At 44.2% G+C, this 20114-nt stretch overlaps 1 protein-coding gene across 1 annotated transcript in view; it reads left to right on the forward strand.

Moving 5' to 3' along the window:
- Window positions 1–20114, forward strand: part of LOC122944578 (GPI inositol-deacylase-like) — a 682600-nt gene that overhangs the window by 79360 nt on the left and 583126 nt on the right. The window contains exon 6 of the mRNA XM_044303000.1: window positions 8424–8490. Within this exon, the coding sequence (XP_044158935.1) occupies window positions 8426–8490 (65 nt within the window). The 5' untranslated portion in view covers window positions 8424–8425. The remainder of the gene's footprint in view (window positions 1–8423; window positions 8491–20114) is intronic.

Consider the following 20114-nt stretch of genomic DNA (forward strand, 5'->3'; position numbering starts at 1 on the left):
GAATGCATTGGCTGTATGAGTAATACAGTGTATTACTCATACAGCTTCCGGGGCCTATGAGATCCAGGCGGCTGCATCTCACAGGCTCTTCACCGGAAGGCAGCAGAAATGCCTCAGGAATGCATCGCACTGCCTTCCATGCCATCTGGTCCCCCCCCACAGCTTGGGGTTTGCGGCGATCGCCGACATGGATGGGTCACGGGACCCCCCCCCCCCCCCCCGTGCATTTAGCCGAGGTGCCTGCTCAATGATTTGAACAGGCACCTGGTTCCGAACACCGGTCGGCAGTGATCGGAACAACACATGACGTATCGGTACGTCATGTGTCCTTAAAGAGGACCTTTCACTACTGTATAAACTAAAAACTAACTAGATCAGTGGGCAGAGTGGCGCCCAGGGGTCCCCCTGCACTTACTAGTATGCCTGGGCGCCGCTCCGTTCGCCCGGTATAGGCTGCGGTGTCTGCGCTCCCTCTGACTGATTTTTGTAGGAGGCGTGTCCCTTGCTGCAGTGCTGGCCAATCGCAGCGCACAGCTCATAGCCTGGCTATGAGCTGTGCGCTGCGATTGGCCAGCAGTGCAGCAAGGGACACGCCTCCTACAAGAAATCAGTCAGAGGGAGCGCAGACACTGGAGCCTATACCAGGCGAACGGAGCGGCGCCCAGGCATACTAGTAAGTGCAGGGGGACCCCTGGGCGCCGCTCTGCCCACTGATCTAGTTAGTTTTTAGTTTATACAGTAGTGAAAGGTCCTCTTTAAGGACTCGGGAAACATGCCGTACCGGTACGTCATGTGTCCGTAAGGGGTTAAAAGCAGAGAATTCGAAATTTGGAAAGTTGTAAATTTTCCCAATTGCTTTTTAAATTTGGTATTTTCTTTTTTTAAATAAAAATGAAAAATATTGACTGAAATTTACCATGGTCATGAAGTACAATGTGTCACGAGAAAACAGTCTCGGAATGGATTGGATAAGTAAAAGCATTCCAAAGTTATTACCACATAAAGTGACATTTCAAATTTCCAAAAAACGGCCTGGTCCTAAAGGGGTTAAACATACTGAAAGATTGCAGGAGTAAATCATATTTCTCCAAAGTTCGGGTCCCCATTCACTTCAATGGGGTTTTGATTCGGGGTCAAGTTCGGGTCCCAAACTCTAACTTTTTTGCAAAATTCGGCTGAACCCGTCGAACCCGAACTTCCAGGTGTCTGCTCAACTCTACTAACTAGGCCTCAGCCCAGGAAAAAATCCCTGATGGTGGAATTTCCCTGTCCTCGTACCTACCCTGTCTAACCCTAGGAGGCCCTACAAGGTAAAAACTCCCCCGGGGTAGAGGATTGATAGAAAAGATAGTGTGTAAATGTCAGTAAAATAGCGTATTGGTGGTCAATAAGGGGTTAATGTCACCCAGCAATATAACAGACGAATTTGTGAAATTTATTCCCCTGTCCGCTATGTAGAGCAGGGGTATATCACAGCCAAAAATTTGTGAATGTCACTCAACAATGTAACAAACAAATTAGTGAAATTTATTTCCCTGTCCGCTATGTAGAGCAGGGGTATATCACAGCCAAAAATTGGTGAATGTCATCCAACAATGTAACAGATGAATTAGTGAAAATTTTATTTCCCTGTCTGCAATGTAGAGCAGGGGTATATCACAGCCAAGTATGCAAATATGTCAACCCCTGAACTCGGAGATGGATTAACTATATTATTGTCCCTGGCACATATAGGTGCAGGTGTACTTTGCAACAACAATTGTTTTGTCCCCCACTTTACTAACAGACAGATTAAGTATTAAATTATTAATATTTATTTTACATGTTGCATAGCGCCCACCAAAAATATGCTGTAGGAAGGTCAGCAACAAATTGAACATACAGATAAATTATCTTTGTGTCACGGGTGTAAACATGGTGTATTGCACATGTGCTCTGGCTGTACAATTGTGTACCTGGCCTATGTTGGTGCAGGAACCCACCATCCAAGCCACTTTTGAATGACTGGCCTGATAACCGTGGAAATGTTACCCAACACGCAAACAGGTGGATTTGCTGAATTTATTGGCCTGGCTGTCACATATGCAGTGCAGGCCGCAGGGTTAGTTGAAAGACCAAACTGTGAATATGTCACCCCACACGCAAACAGATGAATTTAGTGTATTTATTTTCCTGGCAGTCAAACATGCAGCACAGGCCGCAAAGGTATTTTCTGGCCAAAGAATATATATATGAATTTTTTCACCAACAATGAAACAGATGGTTTTAACCGATTTTCTTTTACCAACACAAATACAGCACAGGCCGCAAAGTTTTTTTTTTTTTTGTTTTTTTTTTTTGTTGTTTTTTTTTTGTTTTTTTTTTTGTTTTGTTTTTTCTCCACAAACAATGTCAAAGTTGTAGTTACTGATTATATTTCACTGCAAAAGGCAGCAAAATGTGATTAAGAGCACGGCAAGTGCTCAGCAAACAAATATGGATAGTGAAATGACTTAAAATAACATAAAATATGTAAAAATAATAAACTTGATCTAGGAGGTGGAGGTCCATATGGAGTAGGCAGTTGAGGAGTCGTTAGACGTGGCTGTGTAGGTGGAAGCGGAGGAGGTAACCAACCCTGATAGCCTGTTTTTTTTTTTTTGTTTAAATTAGGGTACACCCCAAAACATTGGAAAATATAAAAAATAAAACAATGAGAAAGTGCGCTGGAGTATAAAAAAGGCTGGGTGAGGCCGGTATACATGACTATTCTGCACAGCACAAAGTACGGACAAGTCCTGTAGGATCCATGCCTGGTTTATTTTAAAAAACGTGAACTTGTCCACATTGGCTGTGGACAGGCGGCTGTGCTAGTTTGTGATAATGCCCCCTGCCGTGCTGTTAAGACAATACACTGGCTGCAGGGCAGGCCAGCACCTCCAACGCGTAAAGTGCAAGCTCAGGCCATGTGCCCAATTTGGAAAACCAGAAGTTGAAGGGGGCAGACCCATCAGACAGTACATGTAGGCGTGTGCACACATACTGCTCCACCATGTTGCTGAAATGCTGCCTCCTGGTAAGACGTTCCATATCAGCTGGTGGTGCTGGTTGTTGTGGCGTGCTGACAAAGCTTTTCCACATTTCGGCCATGCTAACTCTGCCTTCTGAGGTGCTGGCGGTGCCCCAGCTGCGTTGGTGACCTCCTCCTCTGCATTCGCCTTGTGCTTCCACTGTGCCCCCACTGTCAAGTGGGAATGCCATCAGCAGTGCGTCTACCAGTGTGTCCTTGTAGTCGCGCATCTTTAGATCATGCTCCAGTGATGGAATTAAAGGGAACCTGTCACCGGGATTTGGGGTATAGAGCTGAGGACATGGGTTGCTAGATTGCCGCTAGCACATCTGCAATACCCAGTCCACATAGCTCTGTGTGCTTTTATTGTGTAAAAAAAAATTATTTGATACATATGCAAATTAACCTGAGATGAGTCAGAGCTTGAAAATATGACTCTTCTCTGGTCACACAAGTAAGATATGACTCTTATGTTAATTTGCATATGTATCAAATAGTTTTTTTTTTTACACAATAAAAGCACACAGCGCTATAGGGACTGGGTATTGCGGATCTGCTATTGGCCATCCAGCAACCCATGTCTTCAGCTCTATACACAATATCCTGATGACCGGTTCCCTTTAAGGATGGTACGTTGTCCTTGTAATGGGGATATAGCAGCGTGGCCACCCAGTAATCAGCACAAGTTAGAATGTGGCCAACATTCTAGAATGTGGCCAACATCGGCGGTCGTTGCGGAGACACTGCAGCATGTAATCACTCGTGTGCCAGGCTGCCCAGAGGCAACGACAAGCTGTCCTCTGTGGGAGATGTATCGTCTGTGTCCTCTGTATCCCCCCAGCCACGCACCAGTGATGCCCATGAGCTGGTTTGGGTGCCACCCTGTTGTGAACATGGTTCCTCCTCCTCCTCCATATCCTCATCCTCCACCTCGTCATCCTCCAGAACTGTGCCCTGTCTGGACTATTGTGTACCTGGCGTATGTTGGTGCAGGAACCCACCCTCTGAGCCACTTGTGAATGATTGGCCTGGAACCCTTGTAAAGGATCCCTTTTCCTCCTCCTCCTATGCCACATCCTCTTCCATCATCGCCCGAAGCGTTTTTTCAAGGAGACATAGAAGTGGAATAGTAACGCTGAGAACGCCGTCATCGGCACAGGCCATGTTGGTGGAGTACTCGAAACAATGCAGCAAGGCACACAGGTATCGCATGGAGGCCCACCCACTCATTGGTGGTGAAATGGTGCTGTTCTGCAGAGCGACTCACCCGTGCGTGCTGCAGCTGAAACTCCACTATCACCTGCTGCTGCTCGCACAGTCGGGCCAACATGTGCAAGGTGGAGTTCCACCTTGTGGGCACGTCGCATATGAGAGCAGCAGCAGGGTGAGAACGCCGAAAGGACGCACAGACGGCCCGTACTTTATGCAGCAGCTCTGATATATTGGGGTAATTTTTCAGGAATTTCTGCACCACCAAGGGATGATGCGTCAAACCGGCTAGGCCCAGAGCTGCTATGAGATTTCGCCCATTATCGCACACCACCAGGCCAGGCTTGAGGCTCACTGGCACCAACCACTCATCAGTCTGTTGTTCCATGCCCGTCCCAAGCTCCTGCGCGGTGTGGGGCTTGTCCCCCAAACAGATAAGCTTTAAAACTGCCTGCTGTCGTTTACCCCTGGCTGTGCTGAAGTTGGTGGTGAAGGTGTTACGCTGACCGGATGAGGAGGCGGTAGAGGATGAGGAAGCGGAGTTGGAGGAGGAAGCAACAGGAGGCAAAATAAAGTGCCCCGAAATCCTCGGTGGTGGAAGGACATGCGCCAAACTGCTGTCCGGCCCAGCTGCCACTGCATTTACCCATTGTGCTGTTAGGGAGATATAACGTCTCTGACCGTGCTTACTGGTCTACGTATCCATAGTTAGATGGACCTTGCCACAGATGGCGTTGCGCAGTGCACACCTGCTTTTGTCCCCCACTTGGTTGTGCAGGGAAGGGGTGGCGGCTGGGCACAACGTACTGTGGGACAGCCACCGCCATCAGATTCTTGAAACTGTCCGTGTCCACCAGACCGAATGACAGCATTTCAAGGGCCAGGAATTTGGAAATGCTGGCATTCAGGGCAAGAGATTGTGGGTGGGTAGGGGGATACTTCCTCTTTTGCTCCAATTGTTTGGGAGATAGAGAACTGAACTCTTCCATGGGACATTGTGTAGATGCTTGGTGACCCAGGTGGTGGTGTTGCTGGCAGATCCTCTGTTTGCGGGGTGGCAGGTGCCACTGTCACTCCAGATGTGGATGAATAGTCAGAGACTGCAGCAGAAGAGGAAGCAGGAGGAGCCATAGACCTTCCTTAGTTTTTGAGGTGTCTACTCCACTGCAGCTCGTGCTTTGCACTTAAATGCCTGGTCATGCAGGTTGTGCTCAGGTTGAGAACGTTTATGCCTCGCTTCAGGCTCTGATTGCACAGCGTGCAAACCACTCTTGTCTTGTTGTCAGCACATTGTCTGAAGAACAGCCACGCCAGGAAACTCCTTGGAGCTGGCTTTGGTGTGCTCGGTCCCTTGCTGCGTTAGGCAGTAACAGGCGTACTGTCTAGGGGACTGCCGCTCTGATTTTGCACCCTGCTCCCTCTTCTGCTGTGCTGGTGGCTCTGTGCGCCCACCGCCTCTTCCTCCCAACTACACAGGTCACTCGCATGACCTTGATTTCATGTGGGCTCGAGGACCTCATCGTCCTCCACATCATCTTCCACCCAGTCTTGACCCCTGCCCTCCTTTTCGGTCTTCACACTGCAGAAAGCCACAGCAGTTGGCACATGTGTTTCGTCATCATCCAAGACGTGCTGTGGTGGTCCTCCCATGCACTCATCCTGAAACATAAGTGGTTGGGCATCTCTTCCACTTCTGGGGCAGGGCTATGTGGATGGCCATGGGAAACCCTGCCAGCAAAGTCATCAAAAATCAGAAGAGGCTGCTGCATGACTTGGGGCTCAGACTGCTTGGATGATTTGCAAGGGTTGAGGTGAAAGACTGATGGCCATAGGCTGCAGGTGCCAACTCTGATCTTTCAGCAGGGGACTGGGTGGGAGACAATGTGAAGGAACTGGAGGCACTGTTAGCCACCCAATCTACTATCGCCTGTACTTGTTCTGGCCTCACCATTCGTAGAGCCGCATTCGGCCCTACCAAATAACGCTGAAGGTTCTGTCACCTACTTGCAAGAGGAAAGTGTTTCACTTGGGCGTGTAGCTGGCACAGATCGACCATTTCCTCTCCCTGCAACAGGAGCTCCAGCAGCACCACGGCCAGGGCCACTTCCTTGTTTGGTGCTCTCGTCATTTTTTACGGTCACCCACCGAAGTAACAGATATTTTTACTAAATTAAGTTCCTTGTGAACAATGCAGAGCAGGTATTTTTTGATGGCCAAAATGGGTTAATGTCACCCAACAATGGAACAGACAAATTTTAGAAATTTAGATCCCTGTCACCTAGGCAGAGCAGTGGTTTTTGAATGGGAAAAATGGGTTAATGCCACCCAACAATGGAACAGACAAGTTTTTTTTTTTTTTTACTTATTGCGTCTGCTATGCAGTGCAGGCAGCAAAGGTACTTTATTGACAAATTTTTTTTTTCTCACACAATGAAACAGATGGATTTAACTGTATTTCTTTAACTACAGGGCAAAAAGGTACTTTATTTTCCCCTCCCCAATTTTTTTTTTTTTTTTGTTTTACCCTAAATGAAACAGATGGATTTAATTGAGATTATATTTCAATCTCGCAAATTAGGTACAGGTTTTTTTGTACAGGTTTTTTTTTTTTACTTTGTAGGTTATGGTCACCCTACAATGGAACAGATGGATTTAACTGATTATATTTCACTCTCAGAAATGCAGCACAGGGGTACTTTACAGAAAAAAATGGGGATATGTCACACCCTGGGTCCCTGAAGTCACAGACTGTATTATTTTCCCTTCCCCTGGCACATATGCAGTGCAGGTGCGCTTTAAAAATGGGTATATGTCGGCCACTGAACTACAAGAACAGGATTAAATGATTGTCCCTGGCACATATGCAATGCTGGTGCACAGCTGTTGCACAAAATGGCCGCCAACGCCCACCTAACTAACGGATGGATTAAAACTTTTTTTCAGTTTCACTGGGCTCAAGGCAGGGTACAAAAATGTTGCATTGCACCCCCAAAACAAAAAACGCTATATCCTACATTCCTAGATTCCATACACAACACATCAATTTGGAATGTTACTTGCTGCTGTTTATGTTAGCCTGCAGACATGGTGAGTAATATCTGCAGTTACATAGGATGAATCTAAGGCCCTTTCACACAAGCATGACAGATTTCCACCATTTTGCAAGCAAGTTTAGTCAGTTTTGTCTGCGATTGCGTTCAGTTGTTCAGTTTTTTTTGCACAGGTGCAATGCATCTTGATACCTTTTTCACGCACGTGATAAAAAACTGAAGGTTTACAAACAAAATCTCCTAGCAACCATCAGTGAAAAACGCATTTCATCTGCACTTGTCCGGATGCAATGCGTTTTTCACTGAAGCGAGCCCCATTCACGTCTATGGGACCAGGGCTGCGTGAAATACGCAGAATATAGAACATGCTGCGATTTTCACGCAACGCAGAAGTGATGCGAGAAAAACAACGCTCATGTACACAGATCCATTGAAATGAGTGCGGGTGCATTGCGTTTACCTCATGCATTGCACCTGCACGTAAAACTCGCTCGTGTGAAAGGGCCCTAATATGTAACAACAACAAAAATAGTTCACCCCTAATTTGCAGAATAGTACAAATATTGGCCGGTATTACCCTTAAAAAAAAAATTGAGGCACTGTCCTGGTTCCTCTCTTCTGCTATCTGATAGAAAGGAGGGTTAGAGCAGAGGGAGCCGCCTGATCTATATCAGTTTCAGTAGCCCAACTACTCACACTGTAATCCTTCTTCTCACAATAGATGGTTAGGAGTGTCATAATTCTGAGAAAAACTTTGAAGGATCTGTGCTATATCAGCTACACTCTATGGAGCTTCCAGCAGTTATATATTGGGAAGGTCTCTTTAACACAGAAACTGCTATTTCTTCAAAGCATTTATAACAGAAATTTCATAATGTATCTTTGTTTAATTATCTGTTTCCTGTTTTATGCTATTAGAGATTATTCCCAACTGACAGAATTTATGAACAATAGAATGCATGACTAAAAGAATTGCATAATATTTCTTTCTTATAATTTGTACAAATACAGTATTAGTATGTATAGAGATTTAAAAAGATAAAGTAATTACTATTTTTACCAGTGTGCTATGTTTTCATGGATAAGCATTGCTAATGTGTAGTTACTCTTTGCAGAAATGAAATCTACTATTTACAGATTACATGTGCCATGGTCACATGAGGATGTCATTAGAGTACCAAGGTAATTTATTTTCTATTAAGTATATTAACATAATTACAAATCACATATTTAAAGTATTGGAAACTATAGGGCAGTAAGTCTAACATCTTTTGTAGGTAAGCTGATGGTTCCCTAAGAGATACTACCCTGTATCAATGAAAATAAGTGTCTAACACCGTATCGGTGCGGGTTTATGAGGGATCGGTCCTGTCAAACTTATCAAATAAGTTACTGTGAGGAGGTACCTTTTAGACTGATTTGGGATGAGTTTCATAAAGATGAATCAGGCGTGGATCAACCCGGATCTCCAGACGCCTGTGCCTGATGCAAGAGTTGAGCGAATCGAAGCTGATGAAGTGGAATTCGATCAGAATTTCAGGATAAATTCGATTTGCACTGAAGCCGAATTTCCTTGTGATTCGTGGTAACGAATCACATTTTTTCCTAAAATGGCTGCTGCACGTGTGAGGACATGAAGCAAGGAACTCTGGAGGGGCAGGAGCACCCATAATGCCATTCATGTAGCACTGTGATGTCACGGTCCTATAAATAGTCTCAGCCATCTTGGATTCTGCCATTTTCCTGTGTACTTATGGCAGGGAGAGACGTCAGCAGGCGCTAGGGACAGTGCTAGAAAAAACTTCATTGTGCTAAAAAGACGATTTACAAGTACAGGAAAAGATTATTCAAGGTGTAGGGAAAGCATAGGGAGGAATCATTCCACAGCATTTATGTTGAACAGGGTTCAGTAGAGGAGATAATAGGAACAATCCTATTACACCTTGCTGCACTGACTGGGCACCCAAATTGCCATTATACAGCTCTGTAATTCCAGCAAACCGTTCTTATTAGAACGTGCTGTTTGATACAGGCATTAACAGGATTTATTGCAAGAAAATATTTCTACGTCTTATTTGCCCTTGTGTGGTGCAGTTACAGTGTGAAAAAAGGAATTTTTAGCCGTTGTGTTGGTGAAGTGAGAAAATTACAGACTTTTTTGGGGTGTTTTAATTTCCTTTTTATTTATTTATTTGATCTAACAGTATGTCAGATGGAGAAGTGCCAGGCCCTGTACAGAGGAACGGCAGAGGCCTAAATGTTTCTGGCGGAGGCAGAGGTCGCAGCAGAGTAAGGGGCCCTGGCAGCAGGGGTCACTTCGAGAGGCCTGAGCCACCAGTGTCAGTTAGCGGTTGTGTCTTGACCAACAACCCAGCGGTTCTTGAATGGTTGACTCGGCCATCTCTGTTTTGGATCCACTCCTGTTTTTTTGGGGGCATTAGCAATACTGATGGATTACTGACCAAATGCTGACCGAGTGAAGGCGGATGCTCCACAGATAGGATCCGTTTTTTGTGGGTTATTGTACTGACGGATCAGACGAAGGGCAAAATAATCAGTGACGTCAACACAAACTTACTGCTGACACCCTCTCCACTCTGTCAGGGGCTCTACTTGTATGAGCGTTTAATAGAACAGGTTCTGTTGACATCTATGTGGAATCAGCTGACGACGGTGTAAATAGAGTGTGGCTCTTGGCGCTCACATCGACCTGTAAGCCTGAGTTCATACTTGAGTTTTTTGGTCACTTTTGGCCCCGTGACTGCCCAAATAAGTGAAGCGTGCAGTGAATCTAAGAGCGACGCCTGTCATCTGCATGTTATACTGACTCAGAGTATAATTTCACTACCACAGCAGATTCCCTATGCGTGTTACTGCAAGGCACCATGTTCTACACCACCATAAAGGCTCTTTGCAGCCAGGAATATTTTTTTTTTAACGCGATTTGTCACAAAAAAAGTTGGATCAAACCAATTTTTTTTCGGAAAACTTGGCGACCCGGCCGAATCGAATTTTTTAAATAAATTAGCTAATCCCTACCTGATGCAACAGAAATCATTCTGCCACTAAAGATCATACTGTAGTGTGCTGCCATACCTGAACCCAATATTATCCAAATTGGGCTGTTGCCACCATTCTAATACTGCCACCTGCCTGCTGCCTCTACTGCTATTCCTACAATAGGCCTACTGATATGTACATGTTAAATTTTTTAAAGGATATGAATGTTGCTGGGCCTTACTATCACACTGCTGTTTTTGGGTTCTGTTACTACTCTGATCTGCCACCATCTTGTGCTGTATACCACTGCTGCTGTCCCCCTTGGCCACTCTGTCATGGGGCCACTATTGTCCCTGTTAATGCTGCCACCCTCCCATTTGTCATGGGGCCATTACTTGGATCTTGGGGCACTGCATAGTTAAGTCCACCACAGTAAATTAGTCCTCACGGTAACAGTGACATGTAAAAGGGATTGCCAGAACATGCATTAAAAGAACATTTTTTTCTGCACTACTTTTATTGACGCTGCCTCCATTTTTTATTTTTTTTTATTCCACTAAGGAGCCATGTGAACACAGCTCCTGCAAAGGCGCACACAGGTTTTTGGCTTTACTGTACTCTAGGCTTCTAACAGGCATTGGCTATGACTCTTGGTGCACTGCACAGTGATGTAGACGGCGTTAAATTACACCTGTAATACTGTCGGCTAAGTACCTACAGAATGGTTTAACTATGGATGTGGGTGCACTACAATGTAATGCACTTGTCAGTACACTCTCCCTGCAGTTTAAGTTCCAAGGCTTCACACTGAGATTGGGCCACCAAGTGGCATGAATATGATTAGGCAGAGTGGCCTGGAAATGCCTGTTTTATCGCAATTCGTGAAAAATTTATTCATAACAAATCAAATTTATTGTTGAATTTTGGCGAATCGGCCGTATCTATTTTTTCAAAGCTTCACTCATCTCTAGTTAGAAGTATTGATTTACTCTATTGTTATTAAGAGTTTGATTAAAGTGGGGGCAGAGCCTGCGCCCGTTTGACATGGCCACACTTTGCTGAGCTCCTGCACTACAGCCGTCTATATCACTTGCTACCAGAAGCTATCAGCCTCAATATGGTGAAGATTGGTAACCCTAAGCTCGGTGAACATCCGAATCTTCAAAAGACCCTTCCAGTGAGTGGCGAAATGGACAAGTTTGTTAAGAAAGCGGCATCTTTGTTCGTGGTGCGGGAATCTTAGATGGCGCCGACTCGGCCTGCACAGCCTCACAGAGCCAGCGCACAGGAGAAGTCCGATGAGGACAGTGACGCTGACGAGCCGCAAGGTAAAGGGACTCTCCCTAATGGATTCCCTCTCTAATGTCCCAACATGTTTCGTCCCACTATCTGGGGACTCATCAGGGGAGATATTCGATCTTAGAGGGTTAACTAAAGTAAAGAATAAATGGGAAAATATACACCAAGAACAGTCACAATTTGTCCTGATTGTATAAGAAAAAAGGGGGATCACAGTAAATTGATCCAGTATTTACTAACCGCCTCAGTAGTTGTTCTGTTGAACGCGGAAGGTGTCGGATGTATCGACAGATCCGATTTTCAGAGACACTAAAAAGACAGTGGTCCGTGTCCTGATAAGATGCGGGGAAGTGTCACCGGCATCTATGTCTCACCGCCTGTATTTTCTTTTGTCTCAGGAGAGTGGCGCTTGGTATCGCGACGGTTTCCCTATTTAAATCCCCCGCTCTGGTACAGCCCAGCGGCCTTTCCACTCCCACTTCCTGTGCGCTGGAACGCACGTGGAACGCACGCTAGTAACGCGTGCCCGGAAGTGAGAGGGAGGAGCGGCCAACTAACAGTGGGGCAGGTCGGAGGTTCGTGACATTACGAGTGCGCGTCTCTCGTTGCATAGCAACCGGGTGACGCACAACACGCAGTCTAGTCAGATGACTTGACTTATTCTACATCTGAGCATCGTTGTTCGAACCAGGATTTCTTTGACAGGTTTCAGAAGACCAGTACAATTATTCATTTATTTTAGTCCTAGGTGGGGGAGTTTAATATTATTTTAATTTTATTTTATTTTACTGGAACTTGACCTTTACGCATGGGCTCTAATGGTCATATCACATTTGCATCCAGTGCCTACATGTGTCACAATGAGGCTCAAATAAAAGGGCCATAGTTCAGTTGGTCATTAAGGCCGTTAGGGTATACTGTCTGCATATAAAATAATCATTTGGCCTCACATTGCAAAATCTTTTTGTCCCAGTTTCCTCTTCTGCCGGTTTGTTTTATTAGGTCAATTCCCATAAACTCCAGGGAGTCCAGTCTTCTGTCATGTTCAAATCTGACATGCCGGGAGACTGATGTTTCTCTCTCATGTGTAATATCTCCAATATGTTCGCCTATTCTGCGCCTGAACTCTCTTTTGGTCTTGCCGATATACTCTTTTCCGCATTTACAGTTGATTTTGTAGATGACACCCTTTGATTTGCAATTTATCATGTCTCTGATAGTATATACCCTGCCTGTTACATTACTCATGAACGTTTTGCCACGGCGTACATATTTGCAAGAGACGCATGTACCACATTTGTAACAGCCCGTGACCGGTTTGTCTAACCACGTTCTGGGTGCAGGAGGCCCTACAAAGTGGCTTTTCACAACTTTGTCCCGTATACTCATTCCCCTCCTGTAGGTTATACTGGGGTATTCTATAATTACACTCCTTGCATCTGAGTCCATTCTTAAGATGTGCCAGTACTTGGAGATAATATTTTTCACATTTGGGGCTGCCTGGTCAAATGTTCTGATCAGGCGGATTTCCTTTGTATCCTTATTCTCAACCTTTGTACCAGCTTCCAATGCCCTTTCCTTTTTGGTTTTTAAAAGTAATGCCCGGTCTTGGCTATGTGCAAACTGGAAGGCTGGTTTAAGGGTATGTAAGGGATAGCCTCGGTCATGAAATCTATTTTTCAGGTCAGCGACCTGTTTCAGAAAGTCTGATTTCTGTGAACCATTCCTTTTGATCCGAAGGCATTGTCCACAAGGAATACCCTTTCTAAGGGGATATGGGTGACTACTCTCCCATCTCAGGAGAGAGTTTTTGGAAGTTGGCTTCCTGTAAATTGTGGTGTCTAGGGAGCCATTCAAATTTTTGATTATATAGATGTCCAGAAAGGGAAGTTTTGTTTTATCACATTCCGATGTAAACCGTAGGCCAACAGAGTTGTTGTTAAGGCCCTAGGTCCAGGTGGTAAATGTCTCTAAATCACCCTTCCATATCACGAAAATATCGTCTATGAATCTAGACCATATTTGAATGTTCTCACTGCCCTTTGGGGTGTCATCCCCAAACACATGGGTATCTTCCCACCAGCCCAGGAACAGATTTGCGTATGATGGGGCACAAGAACTCCCCATCGCGGTGCCCCTGAGCTGGTGGTAGTATTTTCCATTGAAAAGAAAATAATTTTTGGTTAGAGAGAATTCCAAGAGCTGCAACACCAACTGATTATGTGGAGAGAATTGGCAGCCCCGTGTGGATAGAAAGTACTCCACTGCCAGAAGACCAAACTTGTGGGGGATCGATGAGTATAAGGCTTCCACGTCGATGCTACCCAAAATGGATCCTTCCTCCAAATGGGTCCCCTCCAACTGTCCAATAAGGTCTCCCGTGTCACGCACATGAGACGGGAGAGCTGTGACAAAGGGTGATAAAATTTTGTCCACGTATATTCCCAGGTTTTGTCCTAGGCTTCCAATCCCGGATACAATGGGGCGTCCTTTTATCGGGCTAGTCCCCTTATGTACCTTTGGGAGGGAGTGAAATGTTGCTACCTGAGGGTATTGAGGAAGCAAGAAGTCATGTTCATTCTGGTCAATTAAGTTCTTGGCTTTTGCATTGTCCAGAATGAACTTGAGTTCCCTTCTATATTGGTCTGTTGAGTCATCATGTAAGACTTCGTAACAATCTCAAGATGCTAGTAGTTCCTCACACATAATTTTATAGTCAAGTGTATCTTGGATCACAATATTTCCGCCTTTGTCTGACAGTTTTATTGTTAAGTTTCTATCCTGTTCTAGGTCTTTCAGGGCTGCCAATTCCTCTTTTGTACAATTTGTCGAGGTAAACTTCATTGGCATGCCTTTCAGGTCCCTAGTTACCAAGTTCAAAAATACGTCAATACAATTAGTATCACCACATGGTGGATATTTACTACTTTTATTTTTGAGTGACGTAAAGGGGCCTTCCCCTTCTTGGTAAGGCGAGATTGTGAAGCATCCTGACGTCTTCTAGCATCTCAGTAGGAATTCCTAGCTCATGACTTTGTTTTTTGTCTATGTTCTTGAAGTGTTTAACCCATCTCAGCTCGCGTGCAAACAAATTCAGATCCACTATTGTTTTGAACAGATTAAATCTAGCGGTCGGTACAAATGAAAGGCCTTTTTCAAGAATACCCATCTCAAATTTGTTTAGAGGGCAGGTTGACAGGTTCATTATTTTTGGGCCGGAACTGATGTTGCTGGCGGTTGTGCTCGATTCCGTAAAGGGTATGTCGGAGCTTGGTATAAATAACTTTTATTACCCCTGTTTTGTTGGTTACCCCTGTAATTTCCTCTGCCTCTACCTCTTCCACGTATTGGGTTCTTATTCCTGTTCTGTTCTCGGTCTGAATCTGACTCTTCTGTTTCAGTGGAAGGTATGTCTGTGTCTGGTGTTACAAACCTATTTCCAGTCACTAAGGTGTACACTTTATTCTCCCTAAAATCTGCCAGGTCTCTGATAAATTGTTTATGTTTTCTGTCTTTTAAGTGATATTGGAAACGTTCCAATGTAGCCTGGAGTTGTTTTTCTTTATTATTAAATTCACCTTCTGATACAAAGGATTGAGTAATGTTAATCTGTTCTTTTAATTTGGTGTTTAGCTCCTCTAAGGTAACACGTTCCTGTTCTAATAGGATTTGCATAAGGCGCAGGGAACTACTAGTTGCCTCTTGCTCCCATTTTGTCATTAGAGAAGCGTTTTTGCACCTAGCTGCTGGGGTCAGAGAGATTCTTAGTCCCCTTGGGACAATGCTGTGTTTCAGATAGTTTTCCAGACTCTGCACCTCCCACCAAGATATAATTTGTTCTTTGTATGTCTTTGTTAATTCTTTGAATGCCGCCTTGAAGGACGGTGTATATCTTTTTTGGGAGAATGCTTTGTCTGAAAACACATCCTGCGCTTCTGACAACCAGCTATCTGAATTGAATCCAGTACTTAAAAAACCTGCCATATCCATCTTATATACTATTAATACAAGAACTTTGAGGTGTTGTATATTAATTGAAATACAACTAGTAGGCCTCAGCACAATTATATCACAAGGGTATTCCTCGTGGACAATACCTTCGGATCAAAAGGAATTGTTCACAGAAATCATACTTTCTGAAACAGGCCGCTGACCTGAAAAATAGATTTCATGACCGAGGCTATCCCTTACATACCCTTAAACCAGCCTTCCAGTTTGCACATAGCCAAGACCGGGCATTACTTTTAAAAAACAGAAAGGGAAGGGCATTGGAATCTGGTACAAAGGTTGAGAGTAAGGATACAAAGGAAATCCGCCTAATCAGAACATTTGACCAGGCAGCCCCAAATGTGAAAAATATTATCTCCAAGTACTGGCACATCTTAAGAATGGACTCAGATATAAGGAGTGTAATTATAGAATACCCCAGTATAACCTACAGTAGGGGAATGAGTATACGGGACAAAGTTGTGAAAGGCCACTTTGTAGGGCCTCCTGCACCCAGAACGTGGTTAGACAAACCGGTCACGGGCTGTTACAAATGTGGTACATGCGTCTCTTGTAAACATGTATGCCGTGGTAAAACGTTCATGAGTAATGTAACAGGCAGGGTATATACTATCAGAGACATGATACATTGCAAATCAAAGGGTGTCATCTACAAAATCAACTGTAAATGCAGAAAAGAGTATATCGGCAAGACCAAAAGAGAGTTCAGGCGCAGAATAGGCGAACATATTGGAGATATTACACATGATAGATAAACATCAGTCTCCCGGCATGTCAGATTTGAACATGACAGAAGACTGGACTCCCTGGAGTTTATGGGAATTGACCTAATAAAACAAACCGGCAGAAGAGGAAACTGGGACAAAAAGATTTTGCAATGTGAGGCCAAATGGATATTTTATATGCAGACAGTATACCCTAACGGCCTTAATGACCAACTGAACTATGGCCCTTTTATTTGAGCCTCATTGTGACACATGTAGGCACTGGATGCAAATGTGATATGACCATTAGAGCCCATGCGTAAGGCCAAGTTCCAGTAAAATGAAATAAAATAAAATTAAAATAATATTAAACTCCCCCACCTAGGACTAAAATAAATGAATAATTGTACTGGTCTTCTGAAACCTGTCAAAGAAATCCTGGTTCGAGAAACAATGCTCAGATGTAGAATAAGTCAAGTTATCTGACTAGACTGCGCGTTGCGCGTCACCCGGTTGCTATGCAACGAGAGACGCGCACTCGTAATGTCACGAACCTCCGACCTGCCCCACTGTTAGTTGGCCGCTCCTCCCTCTCACTTCCAGGCACGCGTTACTAGCGTGCGTTCCAGTGCACAGGAAGTGGGACTGAAAAGGCCGCTGGGCTGTACCAGAGCGGGGGATTTAAATAGGGGAACCGGCGCGACACCAAGCGCCACCCTCCTGAGACAAAAAAATAATACAGGCGGTGAGACATAGATGCCGGTGACACTTCCCCGCAACTTATCAGGACACGGACCACTGTCTTTTTAGTGTCTCTGAAAATCGGATCTGTCGATACATCCGACACCTTCCGCGTTCAACAGAACAACTACTGAAGCGGTTAGTAAATACTGGATCACTTACTGTGATCCCCCTTTTTTCTTATACAATCGGGACAAATTGTGACTGTTCTTGGTGTATATTTTCCCTTTTATTCTTTACTTTAGTTAACCCTCCAAGATCGAATATCTCCCCTGATAAGTCCCCAGATAGTGGGACGAAACATGTTGGGACATTAGAGAGGGAATCCATTAGGGATTTAGACCCCTTACAGGGAAAGGTTCCTGACGGGGCGGGTGCTCTGTATTTCTGACAGGCAGGGCCTAATAGCCCCTACCCCAATACATCCATTAGGATTAGATTTAGGGCTAGGTAGGACCCTGTCGCATGGAAGACTCCATTCAGCAAATACAAACCTAACTGCGTACCTAAACCGCTTGGACCCATACATACGGGTGTAGTTCGGACAGAATCGTATCCCCTGATCTGGTAAGAATATTCCATATCATTATAGGGACTGTCCATCCACAGGTACAACAATCTATCACTGATCTGTCACTGTTAATTTTTGAATATAGATAGTGTTTCCCCATTATTTTTAGAACAAACTTAGTAAAAGTTATGTTTTAACCACTTCAGCCCCACTAGCTGAAACCCCCTTCATGACCAGAGCACTTTTTACACTTCGGCACTACACTCCTTTCACCATTTATCGCTCGGTCATGCAACTTACCACCCAAATGAATTTTACCTCCTTTTCTTCTCACTAATAGAGCTTTCATTTGGTGGTATTTTATTGCTGCTGACATTTTTACTTTTTTGTTATTAATCAAAATGTAACGATTTTTTTGCAAAAAAATTACATTTTTCACTTTCAGCTGTAAAATTTTGCAAAAAAAACGACATCCATATATAAATTTTTCACCAAATTTATTGTTCTACATGTCTTTGATAAAAAAAAAAATGTTTGGGCAAAAAAAAATGGTTTGGGTAAAAGTTATAGCGTTTACACACTATGGTACAAAAATGTGAATTTCCGCTTTTTGAAACAGCTCTGATTTTCTGAGCACCTGTCATGATTCCTGAGGTTCTACAATGCCCAAACAGTAGAAAAACCCCACAAATGACCCCATTTCGGAAAGTAGACACCCTAAGGTATTCGCTGATGGGCATAGTCAGTTCATAGAACTTTTTTTTTTTGTCACAAGTTAGCGGAAAATGATGATGTTTTTATTTTTAATTTTTATCTTACAAAGTCTTATATTCCACTAACTTGCGACAAAAAAAAAAAAAAATTCTAGGAACTCGCCATGCCTCTCACGGAATACCTTGGGGTGTCTTCTTTCCAAAATGGGGTCACTTGTGGGGTAGTTATACTGCCCTGGCAATTTAGGGGCCCAAATGTGTGAGAAGAACTTTGCAATCAAAATGTGTAAAAAATGACCGGTGAAATCCGAAAGGTGCACTTTGGAATATGTGCCCCTTTGCCCACATTGGCAGCAAAAAAGTGTCACACATCTGGTATCGCCGTACTCAGGAGAAGTTGGGGAATTTGTTTTGGGGTGTCATTTTACATATACCCATGCTGGGTGAGAGAAATATCCTGGCAAAAGACAACTTGTCCAATTTTTTTATACAAAGTTGGCATTTGATCAAGATGTTTATCTCACCCAGCATGGGTATATGTAAAATGACACCCCAAAACACATTCCCCAACTTCTCCTGAGTACAGCGATACCAGATGTGTGACACTTTTTTGCAGCCTAGATGCGCAAAGGTGCCCAAATTCCTTTTAGGAGGGCATTTTTAGACATTTGGATCCTAGACTTCTTCTCACGCTTTAGGGCCCCTAAAAAGCCAGGGCAGTATAAATACCCCGCATGTGACCCCACTTTGGAAATAAGACACCCCAAGGTATCCAATGAGGGGCCTGGCAAGTTCATAGAATTTTATTTTATTTTTTTCGCATAAGTTAGCGGAATTTTATTTTTATTTTATTTTTCTCACAAAGTCTCACTTTCCGCTAACTTAGGACAAAAATTTAAATCTTTCATGGACTCAATATGCCCCTCAGCAAATACCTTGGGGTGTCTTCTTTCCAAAATGGGGTCAGTTGTGGGGTGTTTGTACTGCCCTGGCATTTGAGGGTCTCCGCAATCATTACATGTATGGCCAGCTTTTGGAGTTTCTGCTATTCTCATTATATTGAGCATACAGGTAATGAGATTTTTTTTTTCCGTTCAGCCTCTGGGCTGAAAGAAAAAAATGAACGGCACAGATTTCTTCATTCGCATCGATCAATGTGGATGAAAAAATCTCTGCCAAAAAAAAAAAAATGGAGGGGAAAGGCGTCTGCCAGGACATAGGAGCTCCGCCCTACATCCATACCCACTTAGCTCGTATGCCCTGGCAAACCAGATTTCTCCATTCACATCAATCGATGTGGATGAATAAATCATTGCCGGGATTTTTTTTTTTTTTTTTTTTTTTACCTTTATAGAACAAACCTCTCCTTCCCCATGGGTCAATGTGCAAAGCGCAAATCGCCCAAAGATGTGGCGAAGTGCGTTATGCACTTTGTCCCATGTGAAAGGAGACGTTTGCAGCAGCTGTGTGAGTGAATGGGCCCTAATAGCCCTGTGTGCCTGTCCTGGTGAGATGATCCCTATGCTAATAGTGTACCTGTGAGTGGTACTTCCGAAACACTCTCTAAAGCATAGGGCAGGGTGGTCAGGACAGTCAGGACAGAAATAGCGGGTGTCACACCTTATTCCACTCCTGCTACAGACACGACATCTTTTTCGGGGTGACGGTTGGGTTGAGGTACCAGGAACGACATTGGGGAAATGTCGCTCGTGTAGACTGCTAACTACACTGGTGGATGGGGCCACGGAACCTCCTGGGTACAGGAGGTTCTTGATGATCTCTTCCTGAAATTTGAGGAAGGATCCAGTTCTCCCAGCCTTACTGTAGAGA

Source organism: Bufo gargarizans, chromosome 8 (assembly GCF_014858855.1).
Source record: "Bufo gargarizans isolate SCDJY-AF-19 chromosome 8, ASM1485885v1, whole genome shotgun sequence".
In the NCBI taxonomy this organism is placed as follows: domain Eukaryota; kingdom Metazoa; phylum Chordata; class Amphibia; order Anura; family Bufonidae; genus Bufo; species Bufo gargarizans.